The following is a 15,855-nucleotide window of genomic DNA, read 5'->3' as shown; positions in this document are numbered from 1 at the left end:
GGGTAATGCCCCTGAGTCACCCGGCGCCCTGTTTCCTTGAGTGTCCTCATCCCCGGGTCTTTCCTAACAGACGTTTCCTTTGGGTCTTTTACAAACTTGCCCCTCCCAGGCCAAGCTGGGGCCTCTCCCCTGTTTCCCAACGGGTTGGTGGCATGGGGGTCTCGCCAGCTAAGCAGGCTTGGGACGGGACGGCTGGTGGAGGGAAGATGGGTAGAAGGGGGATGGAATTTGGGAAGAGGAGAGAGGTGCGCAGAGTGGACATACTGGGGAGGGATCCTGGCAGCAGGGGAGGTGGGTGGCGAGGGGGTGGATGGAGGGCGAGGGGGGCAGTGGACAGAGTGCAGGCCGGGATGCGGGAGGGGAGCAGCTCCCGAGATGGCCTGCCCCGGGCAGAGACAGGGAAGGGAGCTTGCTAGGAAGGAAGGAAGTAGAGAGGCGTTTGCCAACGTTGGCCCAACAAGTCGGGTGACATTCCCAGCCCCACACCCTGCCAGGGCTGAGTATATAGGAACCAGCTGTGCCACAGGGCCCCCTCACATTCTGCTTGTATCCCAGGATGAGTGGCATGGGGGAGCGGCAATGGGGAGCCCAGAGGAGATGGGTGATGGGCAGAGGGACTCTGCTGGTGCTGCTGATCCTGGCAGGGCTCCTAGGGGATGGACCCCAGGCAGGGAGTTGCCTGGCACAATCTGGTGAGAAAAATTGGCCAGCTGAGTGGGTGGGTGAAAGCCAATATCCAGTGCGAATGGAACTGGGAGGCGTCTTTCTACAGCCTTATAATCTAATCTATTTATCTGTTGCTCTGTGCATAGACACCCATCTCTCTTTCGTTCTGCATCTTATCTCTCTATCTCTCTATCCCCATACATCCAATCTATCCATCTATCTATCTGTCTATCCCTTAATGTTTTTAGTGTTTTTAAGATTATAGCTATCATTCTAATAACATGGCTTTTATTAACTCTTGAGTGGTGAGATTCTACTAATTATTAGAAACTGTTGTACTGTTGTTAGTTAATTAGCAATGAATCGTTTGATCAAGTCTCTTGCATGGTATCGCTGTGTGATCATGTTACTGCAAGAAGTAGAACTGCTTTATTGACGGATAAGCAGTGAAATATGAATCTATGAAATGGAATCGATTTTACAGCTGATTAGCAGGGAATTAGGGTTATTACTGATAACCCCCTTTCCTTCCAGCAGCAGATCGCAAAGCACTTTACAAAGGGGGGCAGGATTATTATCATCCTTTGGAAACTTAGGCACGGGAGCTTGCCCAATGTCACCCTGCTCTAACCACTAGACCCCACTCCCCTCCCAGAGCTGGGGAGAGAACCCAAGAGTCCTGGCTACCAGTGCCCCCTGCTCTAACCACTAGACCCCACTCCCCTCCCAGAGCTGGGGAGAGAATCCAGAAGTCCTGGCTTCCAGTGCCCCCTGCTCTAACCACTAGACCCCCTCAGAGCTTGGGATAGAACCCAGGAGTCCTGGCTCCCAGGCCCCACTGCTCTAACCACCAGCCTTGGTTAATAGAATTGCTTTGTTAGGTGATTAACTGAATTTTCAATTATTGGTTTATTAATGTCCTGTTCGCAGTGTTGTACTTACCTGGGATTCTTAGTACAACAAGGTCTGACTTCTCCTGCCTCGTTACAATTCTGGGCTTTTCACTGGACTCTAAGATTCGCTTTGGTGATTATATTTACTTGTGTTGGGATGAAGTCTATGGCATCAGGGCTGCATTATGAGCTCTGCAACCCCCAGTGTAAATCCGGAGTGACCCCACTGGTGCCAGTGGAGCCAGGGCTGGGTCCTGGCTCAGTGACCCCTGGTGTAAATCTGGAGTGACCCCACTGACACCAATGGAACCAGGGCTGGGTCCTGGCTCAGTGACCCCTGGTGTAAATCTGGAGTGACACCACTGACACCAATGGGGTCAGGGCTGGGTCCTGGCTCGGTGACCCCTGGTGTAAATCTGGAGTGACACCACTGACACCAATGGGGTCAGGGCTGGGTCCTGGCTCAGTGACCCCTGGTGTAAATCTGGAGTGACACCACTGACACCAGTGGGGTCAGGGCTGGGTCCTGGCTCGGTGAGTTCTGGTGTAAATCCGGAGTGCCCCACTGACGCCAGTGGGGTCAGGGCTGGGTCCTGGCTCGGTGAGTTCTGGTGTAAATCCGGAGTGCCCCACTGACGCCAGTGGGGTCAGGGCTGGGTCCTGGCTCGGTGAGCTCTGGTGTAAATCCGGAGTGCCCCACTGACGCCAGTGGGGTCAGGGCTGGGTCCTGGCTCGGTGAGCTCTGGTGTAAATCCGGAGTGCCCCACTGACGCCAGTGGGGTCAGGGCTGGGGCCTGAGCTCTCTGTGTCTGGCAGCCGGCCCAGCGCGTTGCTGGAGGTGAGAGGCTGGTCCATACAGCCCATAACAGCTCCCCCACCCCCCATCCCAGCCGGTTCCAACTCCCCCCTGTTCTCTCCACAGTCTGCGGGCGCCAGGGCCCTACGAAGCGAATCGTTGGGGGCTCGGAGGTGCAGGATGGGGAGTGGCCCTGGCAGGTCAGCCTGCGACTCAATGGCACCCACCACTGCGGGGGGTCCCTCGTCGCCCCACAGTGGGTGCTGACGGCAGCTCATTGCTTCAGAAAGTGAGTATCAGGGTGCCCCTCACTCCCGACCCACAGCCCCTGCTAGCCCAGTCCTGGGCCCCCCCCCCAACTCTGCCTGTGCCCCTCACTCCCGACCCGCAGCCCCTGCTAGCCCAGTCCTGGGCCCCCCCCAACTCTGCCGGTGCCCCTCACTCCCGACCCGCAGCCCCTGCTAGTCCAGTCCTGGAGTCCCCCCCAGCTCTGCCGGTGCCCTTCACTCAAGACCCACAGCCCCTGCTAGCCCAGCTCCAGGTTCCCCCCTACCAGCCCTGCCGGTGCACCTCACTCCCAACCTGCAGCCCCTGCCAGCCCAGCCCTGCCCCCCCAGCTCTGCCAGTGCCCCTCATTCCCGACCCGCAGCCCCTGCTAGCCCAGCCCTGCTCCCCCCCAGCTCTGCCTGTGCCCCTCACTCCCAACCCGCAGCCCCTGCTAACGCAACCCGGCCCCCCCAACTCTGCCAGTGCCCCTCACTCCCAACCCGCAGCCCCCGGCTAGCCCAGCCCCAGGCTCCTCTCACTGCTGTTCTCTGTCTCTAGGACCAGGAACCCTTCCCAGTTCTCAGTGCTACTTGGGACCCACAAGCAGCTGCACCCCAGCCCGCCTGCTGTCACAGCCTCCGTGGGGCAGATTGTCCCCAACCCCCGCTACGGGGGCAAAGTCTCCAGTGGGGATATCGCCCTGGTCCAGCTAGAGAGGCCTGTGAACCTCACCAACCGCATCGTCCCCATCTGCCTCCCGGACGCCCAGGTCCAGTTCCTGCCAGAGACCAAGTGCTGGGTCACTGGCTGGGGGGAAGTCAATGATAGAGGTGAGTGAAGAGTGTGGCTGGGGTTGGGGGAGCGAGGAGACAGGGCCCTGATCCTGCAGTGGGGAGGGAGGACATAGAAAATCTAGGGCATGGGTGTCCTGGAAAGAAAGAAAGAAAGAAAGAAATGGAATAAGAAAGAAAGAGTGAATGGAAGAAAAGCAAGAAAGAAAGGAATGTAATAAGAAAGAAAGAAAATGAACGAATAGAATAAGAAAGAAAGAAATGGAAAAAGAAAGAAAGAAATTAGTGACTAGAATAAGAAGGAAAGAAATGAATGAATGGCATAAGAACGAAAGAAAGAGAAAGAAGAACGAATAGGAAAGACGGAAAAGCGAGAGATGGAGGGAAGAGGAAAGGAAGGAAGGTGGTGGGTAGATGTGACCAGGAGGAGGCAATGCAGCATGCAGGGCAGACAGGAGCAGGAGATACAAGTTGGCAGGGGCGGCTCCAGGCCCCAGCATGCCAAGCGTGTGCTTGGGGCGACATGCCGCGGGGGGCGCTCTGCCAGTGCCTGCGGAGGGCCCGCTGGTCCCGCGGCTCCGGTGGATGCCTGTGGAAGGTCCATCAAAGCCGCGGGACCAGCGGACCCTCTGCAGGCACCGGCAGAGCGCCCCCCGCGGCATGCTGCCCTGCTTGGGGCGGCCAAATGTCTAGAGCCGCCCCTGCAAGTTGGTGTGGGTAGGGGAAGGGATTGTGCCCCCCCTCAGTCCATGCTGCCCCATTTGGGGTGGCCCCTCACCCTGCCGGGCAGGGAGAGGGGCGGTAGGTGTGGCTCTCACCCTGCCCCCTCCCACAACAGAGGACGGCAAAGCCCTAGAGATGCTGCAGAAGCTGGAGGTGCCCATCATCGCCCAGGCAACGTGCGATGCCCTCTACCGCAGGGGCAAAAGGCAGAACATCCAGGAGGACATGCTGTGCGCCGGGTACACCGAAGGGGGCAAGGACGCCTGTCAGGTGAGAGCCCTGCCCCAGAGCCATCTGCGTCTCGGTGCTGGGTGGGGGGGTTCCCAGATAAACAGCTCCCACATCCCACCCCAGAGGTGGCTGCATCTCAGCGCCGGGCAAGGTGTCCACACATAACCAGCCCCCACCCCCCACCCAGAGGGGCCATGTCTCAGCACTGGGTGAGGGGTCCATCTGTTAACTTCCCCTGTGCCCCAACTCAGAGGGCCCGCATCTTGGTGCTGAGCAAGGGGGTCCCTGTATAACCAGCTGCCACGTCTCACCCCAGAGGTGGCTGCATCTCAGTAACCCCTTGTCTGTCTCTTTGACCACTAGGGTGACTCCGGTGGGCCGCTGGTGTGTAAAATGGGACAGAGCTGGGTCCAGGCAGGAGTGGTGAGCTGGGGAGAAGGCTGTGCTCAGAAAAACCGCCCCGGCGTTTACGTCCGAGTCACCAGTTACCACGGCTGGCTCCAAGAGACCGTCCCAGGCCTGGCGTTTGTCCAGGGCACCACGAATGGAACAGTCCACAGATCTGCGGCTAACAGGAATCGCGGGGAAAAAATCAAAGATGGCAGCTTCAGTCATGCGCCCATGGTGCTAGCCAACACCCTGCTTCTTGTGGCTTGTGCCCTGCACCTCATCTGAGAGCCAGGACTCCTGGGTTCTATGTCTGGGAGGGCAGTGGGGTCAGTGAGTTAGAGCATGGGATGCTGGGAGGCAGGACTCCTGGGTTCTATGTCTGGGAGGGCAGTGGGGTCAGTGAGTTAGAGCACGGGATGTTGGGAGGCAGGACTCCTGGGTTCTGTCCCCAGTTCTGTTCTTTCCTCACTTGGTGCCTCAGTTTCCCCATGTACAATAGCAGTCCAATTCCCCCCATCCACCCTCCCTGGAATTATTCTAAGGTTTCTTTTATTCCTGTTTGTAAAGCACTTTTGTGGCCTGCATTATTTATTAATTATTATTCTATTCTTTTGTGTTTAAATTAAAACATTGCACAAAGGACCTGGCTGGATCAGACCCATGGGCCCATCTAGCCCGATCTCCCGTCTCCTCCCCGTTGCCCCGGCTCAGCCCCATGCTTGGTCCCATGGAGGAGAATATTTCTGGCAGGCCGAAGCCTGGTGGCTGTGACCACCCATGTCACGGGGAAGCCACAGTCCTTTTCCACCACAGGGGCAGGGCTTGTGCCTGGGTGGGTGTGGCCAGAAGGGGGCGGAGTCACTTGACATGGGATAGGCAGGACGCACCCATTGGCCACAAGGGAGAGTCCACGGGGCGGAGGGGATTCCATGGCACAGTCGTGGCTCGGTGGGTGTGGCTGGAAGGGGGCGGAGTCACTGGAGAGCTGTTCCATGGCCCTCTCCCCTTGGGGCCTAGCCTATCCGGGTGGGCGTGGCTTTAGCTGAAAAGGGGCGGGGCTTCAGAGAATGCTGAGCAGCCAGGTGGCTAGAAGGAGGACAGTGGGGGCAGGGCTGGGGGGCACGCCCCCGGGCAGGCTGTAGGAGGTGATATTGACCACCCCGAAGGTGGCGTTGGGCACGTGCTGCCCAATCCAGTCCAGGTAGGCGCTGACCCGGATGTAGACCCCAGGGCGGTTGGGGAGGGCGCAGCCCTCGCCCCAGCTGATGACGCCGGTCACAAACCACAGCCCAGCCTTCTGGCAGACGAGGGGGCCCCCTGAATCGCCCTGGGGAGAGAGAATTGGTGACACCGGCCTCAGTCCTGACCCGCAGCCCCTGCCAGCCCAGCCCTGGGCTCCCCCCTGCTCTGCCAGTGCCCCTCACTCCTGACCTGCAGCCCCTGCTAGCCCAGCCCGGGGCTCCCCCCAGCTCTGCCGGTGCCCCTCACTCCCAACCCGCAGCCCCTGCCAGTGCAGCCCTGCCCCCCCAGCTCTGCCGGTGCCCCTCACTCCCAACCCGCAGCCCCTGCTAGCCCAGCCCGGGGCTCCCCCCAGCTCTGCCGGTGCCCCTCACTCCCAACCCGCAGCCCCTGCCAGCCCAGCCCTGCCCCCCCAGCTCTGCCGGTGCCCCTCACTCCCAACCCGCAGCCCCTGCTAGCCCAGCCCTGAGATCCCCAACTCTGCCGGTGCCCCTCACTCCCAGCCCGCAGCCCCCTGCTCTCACCTGGCAGGCGTCTCTCTGTCCCTCGGCATAGCCGGCACACACCATGTCGTCCTGGATCTCCCGCATGGAGCTCCGGTGCCGATAAAGGGCGTCACAGGGCAGTGGGTCGATCAGGGGCACCTGCAGCTGCTGCAGCGTCATGGGGGCTGGGAGCAGGGCTGGCGGGGGGAAGGAAGGGTTAACACTGCCTGGGTGGGAGATGGGAGCCTGAGTGGGGGAGGAGAACACAATGCCCCCCTCTCTGCCCGCTCCAATGCTCCCCTCTGTTCCCCCCTCCTTGCCCCTCCTCCTCTGCGTTCCCCTCCCCTTTCCTCCCCTCCCCCTTTCCTCCTGCCCCCTCCTTCCTCCTCACCTCCCTCTTGTGGCGACCCCCAGCCAGTAACCCAACAGAGGGTCCCGGCGGGGAAGTGGACCCCGGCGTCTGGGAGGCAGGCGGGCAGCACCTGCCAGGTGAAGGTGACGGGGCGGCCCAGCTGGACCAGGGCGATGTCTCCGCTGGAGCCTTCCCCAGAGTAGAGCGCGTGGCCCACAGTGCGGGACAGGGGCAGCTGCAGGGAGCCGGGCTCTGGGATCGACAGCTGGTGGGAGCCCAGGACGGCTCGGTACCGAGACAGCTCCATGTGCCTGGGGCGAGAGAGGGGTCAGCGCCCAGAGACCCACAGCGGTGCCCCTCACTCCCGACCCGCAGCCCCTTACTGGCCCAGCGTTGCACCCCGCAGCTCTGCTGCTGCCCCTCACTCACGACCCACAGCCCCCTCCTGGCCCCGCCCCGGTCACTCACTTGGGAAAGCAATGTGCAGCGCTGAGCACCCACTCCGAGTTGATGAGGGTCGCCCCGCAGACGTGGCGGTTCTCATACTGCAGACTGACCTGCCAGGGCCAGGCCCCCAGTGGGGCGTCCTCCCCTGCCACGATCCGGTCCCGGGGGCCCCCCTGGCCACACACTGCGGGCAGAGGGAGAGAACCGTGACAGAATGGAGGACACGCGGTGCTCCCTGGTGGAGGGGACTGGAGCTGTGCCGAGCTGCAATGCAGCCTCCTGTGGGGTGCTTGGTGCCACACAGCGCCCCCTAGTGCCGCCCTGGGGCATCGGCACCAGCTTTCATTGCCTGGGGAGGGCGCCCCCTCTCCCAGCAGCACAGCGCCCCCTAGTGCCGCCCTGGGGCATCGGCCCCAGCTTTCATTGCCTGGGGTGGGCGCCCTCTCTCCCTGCAGCACAGCGCCCCCTAGTGCCGCCCTGGGGCATCGGCACCAGCTTTCATTGCCTGGGGAGGGCGCCCCCTCTCCCTGCAGCACAGCGCCCCCTAGCGCCGCCCTGGGGCATCGGCACCAGCTTTCATTGCCTGGGGAGTGCGCCCCCTCTCCCTGCAGCACAGCGCCCCCTAGTGCTGCCCTGGGGCATCGGCACCAGCTTTCATTGCCTGGGGAGGGCGCCCCCTCTCCCAGCAGCACAGCGCCCCCTAGTGCCGCCCTGGGGCATTGGCACCAGCTTTCATTGCCTGGGGAGGGCACCCCCTCTCCCTTCAGCACAGCGCCCCCTAGTGCCGCCCTGGGGCATCGGCACCAGCTTTCATTGCCTGGGGAGGGCGCCCCCTCTCCCTGCAGCACAGCGCCCCCTAGCGCCGCCCTGGGGCATCGGCACCAGCTTTCATTGCCTGGGGAGTGCGCCCCCTCTCCCTGCAGCACAGCGCCCCCTAGTGCTGCCCTGGGGCATCGGCACCAGCTTTCATTGCCTGGAGAGGGCGCCCCCCTCTCCCTGCAGCACAGCGCCCCCTAGTGCCGCCCTGGGGCATCGGCACCAGCTTTCATTGCCTGGGGAGGGCAACCCCTCTCCCTTCAGCACAGCGCCCCCTAGTGCCGCCCTGGGGCATCGGCCCCAGCTTTCATTGCCTGGGGTGGGCGCCCTCTCTCCCTGCAGCACAGCGCCCCCTAGTGCCGCCCTGGGGCATCGGCACCAGTTTTCATTGCCTGGGGAGGGTGCCCCCTCTCCCTGCAGCACAGCGCCCCTTAGCGCCGCCCTGGGGCATCGGCCCCAGCTTTCATTGCCTGGGGTGGGCGCCCTCTCTCCCTGCAGCACAGCACCCCCTAGTGCCGCCCTGGGGCATTGGCACCAGCTTTCATTGCCTGGGGAGGGCACCCCCTCTCCCTTCAGCACAGCGCCCCCTAGCGCCGCCCTGGGGCATCGGCCCCAGCTTTCATTGCCTGGGGTGGGCGCCCTCTCTCCCTGCAGCACAGCGCCCCCTAGTGCCGCCCTGGGGCATCGGCCCCAGCTTTCATTGCCTGGGGTGGGCGCCCTCTCTCCCTGCAGCACAGCGCCCCCTAGTGCCGCCCTGGGGCATCGGCACCAGCTTTCATTGCCTGGGGAGGGCGCCCCCTCTCCCAGCAGCACAGCGCCCCCTAGTGCCGCCCTGGGGCATCGGCCCCAGCTTTCATTGCCTGGGGTGGGCGCCCTCTCTCCCTGCAGCACAGCGCCCCCTAGTGCCGCCCTGGGGCATCGGCACCAGCTTTCATTGCCTGGGGAGGGCGCCCCCTCTCCCTGCAGCACAGCGCCCCCTAGCGCCGCCCTGGGGCATCGGCACCAGCTTTCATTGCCTGGGGAGTGCGCCCCCTCTCCCTGCAGCACAGCGCCCCCTAGTGCTGCCCTGGGGCATCGGCACCAGCTTTCATTGCCTGGGGAGGGCGCCCCCTCTCCCAGCAGCACAGCGCCCCCTAGTGCCGCCCTGGGGCATTGGCACCAGCTTTCATTGCCTGGGGAGGGCACCCCCTCTCCCTTCAGCACAGCGCCCCCTAGTGCCGCCCTGGGGCATCGGCACCAGCTTTCATTGCCTGGGGAGGGCGCCCCCTCTCCCTGCAGCACAGCGCCCCCTAGCGCCGCCCTGGGGCATCGGCACCAGCTTTCATTGCCTGGGGAGTGCGCCCCCTCTCCCTGCAGCACAGCGCCCCCTAGTGCTGCCCTGGGGCATCGGCACCAGCTTTCATTGCCTGGAGAGGGCGCCCCCTCTCCCTGCAGCACAGCGCCCCCTAGTGCCGCCCTGGGGCATCGGCACCAGCTTTCATTGCCTGGGGAGGGCAACCCCTCTCCCTTCAGCACAGCGCCCCCTAGTGCCGCCCTGGGGCATCGGCCCCAGCTTTCATTGCCTGGGGTGGGCGCCCTCTCTCCCTGCAGCACAGCGCCCCCTAGTGCCGCCCTGGGGCATCGGCACCAGTTTTCATTGCCTGGGGAGGGTGCCCCCTCTCCCTGCAGCACAGCGCCCCTTAGCGCCGCCCTGGGGCATCGGCCCCAGCTTTCATTGCCTGGGGTGGGCGCCCTCTCTCCCTGCAGCACAGCACCCCCTAGTGCCGCCCTGGGGCATTGGCACCAGCTTTCATTGCCTGGGGAGGGCACCCCCTCTCCCTTCAGCACAGCGCCCCCTAGCGCCGCCCTGGGGCATCGGCCCCAGCTTTCATTGCCTGGGGTGGGCGCCCTCTCTCCCTGCAGCACAGCGCCCCCTAGTGCCGCCCTGGGGCATCGGCCCCAGCTTTCATTGCCTGGGGTGGGCGCCCCCTCTCCCTGCAGCACAGCGCCCCCTAGTGCCGCCCTGGGGCATCGGCACCAGCTTTCATTGCCTGGGGAGGGCGCCCCCTCTCCCTGCAGCACAGCGCCCCCTAGCGCCGCCCTGGGGCATCGGCACCAGCTTTCATTGCCTGGGGAGTGCGCCCCCTCTCCCTGCAGCACAGCGCCCCCTAGTGCCGCCCTGGGGCATCGGCACCAGCTTTCATTGCCTGGGGAGGGCAACCCCTCTCCCTTCAGCACAGCGCCCCCTAGTGCCGCCCTGGGGCATCGGCACCAGCTGTCATTGCCTGGGGAGGGCAACCCCTCTCCCTTCAGCACAGCGCCCCCTAGTGCCGCCCTGGGGCATCGGCCCCAGCTTTCATTGCCTGGGGAGTGCGCCCCCTCTCCCTGCAGCACAGCGCCCCCTAGCGCCGCCCTGGGGCATCGGCACCAGCTGTCATTGCCTGGGGAGGGCGCCCCCTCTCCCTGCAGCACAGCGCCCCCTAGTGCCGCCCTGGGGCATCGGCACCAGCTTTCATTGCCTGGGGTGGGCGCCCTCTCTCCCTGCAGCACAGCGCCCCCTAGTGCCGCCCTGGGGCATCGGCACCAGCTTTCATTGCCTGGGGAGGGTGCCCCCTCTCCCTGCAGCACAGCGCCCCTAGCGCCACCCTGCGGCATTGTGATTCATATGTAAGAACATGAAAATGGCCATATTGGGTCAGATCAAAGGTCCATCGAGCCCAGTGTCCTGTCTGCCGACCGCGGCCAGTGCCAGGTGCCCCAGAGGGAACGAACAGACCAGGGAATCATCAAGTGATCCTTCCCCTGCGCCCATTCCCAGCTTCTGGCGAACAGAGGTTTTGGGACACTCAGAGCCTGGGGTTATGTCCCTGCCCATCTTGGCTAATAACCAAAGATGGACCTGCCCTCCATGAATTTACCTAACTGTTTTTTTTTAGCCCAGTTATAATTTTGGCCTTTACAACATCCCCTGGCAACAAGTTCCAAAGGTTGACTCTGCACTGTGTGAAAAAATACTTCCTTTTGTTTGTTTTAAACCTGCCGCCTCTTAATCTAATTAGGTGACCCCTGGTTCTTCTATTATGAAAAGGAGTAAACAACACTTTCTTATCCACTTTCTCCAACCATTTATTATTTTATAGACCTCAATCATATCCCCCCTTAGCCATGTCTTTTCCAACATGAAAAATCCCTGTCTTATTAATCTCTCCTCATACAGAAGTTGTTCCAAACCCCTAATCATTTTTTTGGCCATTTGTACTTTTCCCAATTCTAATATATCTTTTTTGAGATGGGGCGACCACAGCTGCACTCATTATTCAAGATGTGGGCGTACCGTGGATTTATATAGAGGCAATATGATATTTTCTGTCTTATTCTCTATCCCTTTCCTAATGATTCCCAACATGCTGTTGACTTTTTTGGCTGCCGCTGCACGTTGCGTGGATGTTTTCAGAGAACTACCCACAATGAATCCAAGATCTCGTTCTTGAGTGGTCACAGCTAATTTAGACCCCATCGTTTTATATGTATAGTTGGGATTATGTTGTCCAAGGTGCATTACTTTGCATTTATCAACAATGAATTTCATCTGCCATTTTATTGCCCAGTCACCCAGTTTTGTGAGATCCTTTTGTAACTCTTCACTGTTTGCCTGGGACTTAACTAACAAGGTATTTTGTAACATCTGCCAATTTTGCCAACTCGCTTTTTCCGGATGATTTATGAGTGTGTTGAACTGCAGTAATCCCAGTACAGGCCCCTGGGAGACACCACTATTCACCTCTCTCCATTGCGAAAACTGACCATTTATTCCTACCCTTTGTTTCCTGACTTTTAACCAGATGCTGACTCATGAAGAGACTTTCCCTCTTATCCCATGACTGCTTACATTGCTTCAGAGCCTTTGGGGAGGGACCCTGTCAAAGACTGTCTGAAAGTCCAAGTCCACTTTATCCACTGGATCACCCTTGCGCACATGGTTGTTGACACACTCAGAGCCATCTAGTAGATTGGTGAGGCATGATTTCCCTTTACAAAAAACATGTTGACTCTTCTCCAACAAATCGTGTTCATCTACGTGTCTGACAATTCTGTTCTTTACTATAGTTTCAAGCACTTTGCTCAATACAGAAGTTAGGCTTATCAGCCTGTAATTGCCGGGATTGCCTCTGGAGCTTTTTAAAAAAATCGGTATCACATTAGCTACCCTCCAGTCACCTGGTGCAGAGGCTGATTGAAGCGATAGGTGATATGATTTCAGCAATAGGTTACATACCTGTCTGGATTCCATTGTCCCGTGCAGCTGAGGGAGACAGGAGAAGGAGTCACAGATGGCGCAAAGCGGGGGAACCGGTTTCAGAAATGACCAGGAATCAGGAAGACAGCAGAAGAAAGACAGAAAGACACACTCACTAAAAGTAAAGTGTGCAAAGTAACACAAAGCTCTCAGGACACCTGGTCCCTCTCCCCAGCCAGGGGAGGTCAAGGGAGGGTAGTTTAGTGGTAAGAGCAGTGGGGGCTGGGAGCCAGGACTCCTGGGTTCCTCCTTGACTCTGGGACAACAGCTGAGTCTTTCTCATCCTGCCCCGCCCACGGGACACAAACACAGTTGCACTTCCTATCTTGTTAACCACTTCCCTGCTGAAGCCTCCTCCCTGAGTTATTAGAATATTTAGAGCATCTTCAAGAGCGCTACAGTACATTTTTGGTGCTGGCTCAGAGGGTGGGGATGAGAGAAGGTGTCTGTGGCTGAGAATGAGAATCGAACCCAGGAGTCCTGGCTCCCAGTGCCCCCTGCTGTAACCCACTAGCCCTTACTCCTCTCCAATAGGACCCAGGCGTCCTGGTTCCCAGCCCCCACTCACCCTGCAGCATGGGCAGCAGGAGAAGGATGGTTATTGGGGTGCAGGGCGCTCCCATGGCCCGTCGGCTCCCAGCTTGGTTTCCACAGGTGACTAGGAGGTCGGTGAGCTGCCCCAGTGACCCCACTGCTCCGTGTCAGCTGTCTGCCTGGCCGGGGAATGTGGCCCAGCCAGTCCCTGCATCGGCTGTTTCTTCTCACCCTTCCAGGAAAACTGCATTATGTGCCACCAACCCCCACCCCGCATGTTCACCCTCCCCCCTGTCCCAGCTGCTCTGGCCTCCTGCTCCATCCCCAGGTCCCGTGCGGCTGAGAACTCCCCCACCCGTGTTTCTGTGACATGGGGCCGCTGGCCTACGTGGATGGGGGGATGTGTTCCGAAATGGCCAGGGAGCTTTCCCAGGTTCTTCTGGGTGTGTGTGTGTTTTTGCAGCTAAACTCCACAGTGTGTGTGGATCTATAGCTAGACTCCGGGGCTGGGTGCATCTGTGTGTGTATTTGTGAGTGTGCGTGCGAACCTCAGGGTTGTATGGGACACTGGTATGGCCTTTGCTGGGTAAATGGCCAAGGACAGAACCGCCCAAGGAAATTCACAGCATTCTCGGGGTTATTTATTTTGCATCATTGTGGGTAATGAGCGATGGACCCATCCTAGACAGACAGACACAATATAGACAGATGGTGACAGGACAGACAGACACAATCTAGATAGACACAATCTAAACAGCCAGCCAGACACAATAGAGACAGGTGGTCAGATGTAATACATTAAGAGGCAGACAGCCTGGACAGAATTTAGAGAGACGGCAGACACAATCTAGGCTGAGGGGCATATACAATGTAGACAGTCAGTTGCAGTTGAGACAGACAGACATGTTTTGTTACTAGTATTCTCTGTATTATTATAGGACCTATGATGCCCCAACATGGGCCGGGAGTCCTTTGTGCCAGGGGCTGCTCAGACTCCAGCCGAGATCAGGACTCTGTGGTGCCAGATGCTACCCAGACCCACCATGGGAGCCAACCCGTACCCTGAAGGGCTCATAGTCTAACCGGACAAAGGCAGGAACATTCTCCCCCTTTTCCATCTATGGAAAGTGAGACTCAGCGAGACCTGGGACTTGCTCAACGTCAGACAGGCAGTCTGTGGCAGAACCAGGGATAGAACCCAGGCGTCCTGGCTCCCAGCTCCCCTCGACGCTAACCCACTAGCCCTCACTGCCCTCCCAGAGCCAGGGATAGAACCCAGGTGTCCTGGCTCCCAGCCCCCACTTACCTTGCAGCATGCGCAGCAGGAGAAGGATGGTTATTGGGGTGCAGGGCGCTCCCATGGCCCAGCAGCTCCCAGCTTGGCTTCCACAGGTGACTAGGAGGTCGGTGAGCTGCCCCAGTGACCCCACTGCCTGGTGTCAGCTGTCTGCCTGGTCGGGAAATGTGGCCCAGCCGGTCTCTGTGGCTGCCTCTTCTCACCCTTCCAGGGAATCCGCTTTATGTGCCACCAACCCCCCGCCCTGCAAGATTCACCCTCCCCCTTCTCAACCTCCCTCCCACCCCAGGCACATTGGCCCCTCACTCCGTCCCCAGGTCCCGTGTGACTGAGAACTCCCCCAGTCGTGTTTCTGTGTCATATGCCAAATGGGGGGATGTGTCCCGAAATGGCCGGGGAGCTTTCCCAAGGGGACTCACTAGGTTCTGCTGTGTGTTGGTGTGTATTTGTACCTCCAGGTTTTGTGGGGTCCCTTGGGTTGTCTTTGTTGGGCAAATGGCCAAGGACAGAACCGTCCAAGGAGTTTCACGGTATTCTTGGGGTTATTTATTTTGAATCGCTGTGGGTAATGAGAGATGGACCCGTCCCAGACAGACAGATGCACAGATGTTCGTATTCAACACGGAAAGAGACAGCCTAGATGGCAGAATTTACACAGAGGGGAAGACACAATCTAGACAGACAAGGCAAACTACACAGATAGGCATATACGATGCAGACAGTCAGATGCAGTTGAGACAGATAGACATATTTTTGGTTACTAATATTCCCCGTATTATTGTAGGTCCTACAATACCCTAACACAAGGCAGGAATCCTTTGTGCCAGGTGCTGCCTAGACTCCAGCCGAGATCAGGGCCCCGTAGTGCCGGGTGCTGCTCAGATCCACCATGGGAGCCAGTCCTTGCCCCGAAGGACTCACAGTCTTAACAGACAAAGGCAGGAACATTCTCCCCCTTTTCCACTCAGGGAAACTGAGACTCAGAGAGATCCATGACTTGCTGAAGGTCACACAAGGAGTCTGTGGCAGAATCTGGGATAGAACCCAGGAGTCCTGGCTCTTGGCCACCCCTCTGTGCTAACCCACTAGCCCCCACTCCCCTCCCGTAGGACCCAGGCGTCCTGGATCCCAGCCCCCACTCACCCTACAGCATGGGCAGCAGGAGAAGGATGGTTATTGGGGTGCAGGGTGCTCCCATGGCCTGGCGGCTCCCAGCTCGGTTTCCACAGGTGACTAGGAGGTCGGTGAGCTGCCCCAGTGACCCCACTGCCCCATGTCAGCTGTCTGCCTGGCCGGGGAATGTGGCCCAGCCAGTCCGCGCATCACTTACCTCTTCTCACCCTTCCAAGGAATCTGTTTTATGTGCCACCAACCCCACCTCCCCACCTGTTCACCCTCCACATTCCCAGCCTGCCCCTCACTCCATCCCCGGGTCCTGTGTGGCTGAGGCTGAATGAAGACTGGGAGTGGATGGATCATTACACAAAGTAGAACTGTTCCCCCTACTGTTACTCACACCTTCTTGTCAATTTCTGTGACACGGGGCTGCAGTCATATGCAGAATGGGGGGATGTGTCCCGAAATGGCCGGGGAGCTTTCCCAAGGGGACTCAGCGGGTTCCACTGTGTGTTTGTGTGTGTGCGTTTGTGTGT

General features: G+C 59.8%; 2 protein-coding genes across 2 annotated transcripts in view; one reads left to right on the top strand and one right to left on the bottom strand.

The window, feature by feature from the left end:
* Positions 1-15,855, top strand: part of LOC127051190 (transmembrane protease serine 9-like) — a 94,021-nt gene that overhangs the window by 54,291 nt on the left and 23,875 nt on the right. Inside the window, exons 4-7 of the mRNA XM_050953159.1 lie at positions 2,482-2,644; positions 3,181-3,452; positions 4,252-4,406; positions 4,731-5,041. Coding sequence (XP_050809116.1) covers positions 2,482-2,644; positions 3,181-3,452; positions 4,252-4,406; positions 4,731-5,041 — 901 coding nt within the window. The remainder of the gene's footprint in view (positions 1-2,481; positions 2,645-3,180; positions 3,453-4,251; positions 4,407-4,730; positions 5,042-15,855) is intronic.
* On the bottom strand, positions 5,457-7,414 carry LOC127052883 (prostasin-like). Its single transcript, XM_050957022.1, has 3 exons — positions 7,302-7,414; positions 6,521-6,678; positions 5,457-6,084 (listed from the first exon to the last, which is right to left on the bottom strand). Exons 1-3 carry the CDS (start codon positions 7,375-7,377, stop codon positions 5,818-5,820), a joined length of 501 nt encoding a protein of 166 aa, XP_050812979.1. The 5' UTR covers positions 7,378-7,414; the 3' UTR covers positions 5,457-5,817.

Source organism: Gopherus flavomarginatus, chromosome 5, assembly GCF_025201925.1.
Source record: "Gopherus flavomarginatus isolate rGopFla2 chromosome 5, rGopFla2.mat.asm, whole genome shotgun sequence".
NCBI classification, from domain to species: domain Eukaryota; kingdom Metazoa; phylum Chordata; order Testudines; family Testudinidae; genus Gopherus; species Gopherus flavomarginatus.
This window is presented reverse-complemented; position numbering and strand designations above follow the sequence as displayed.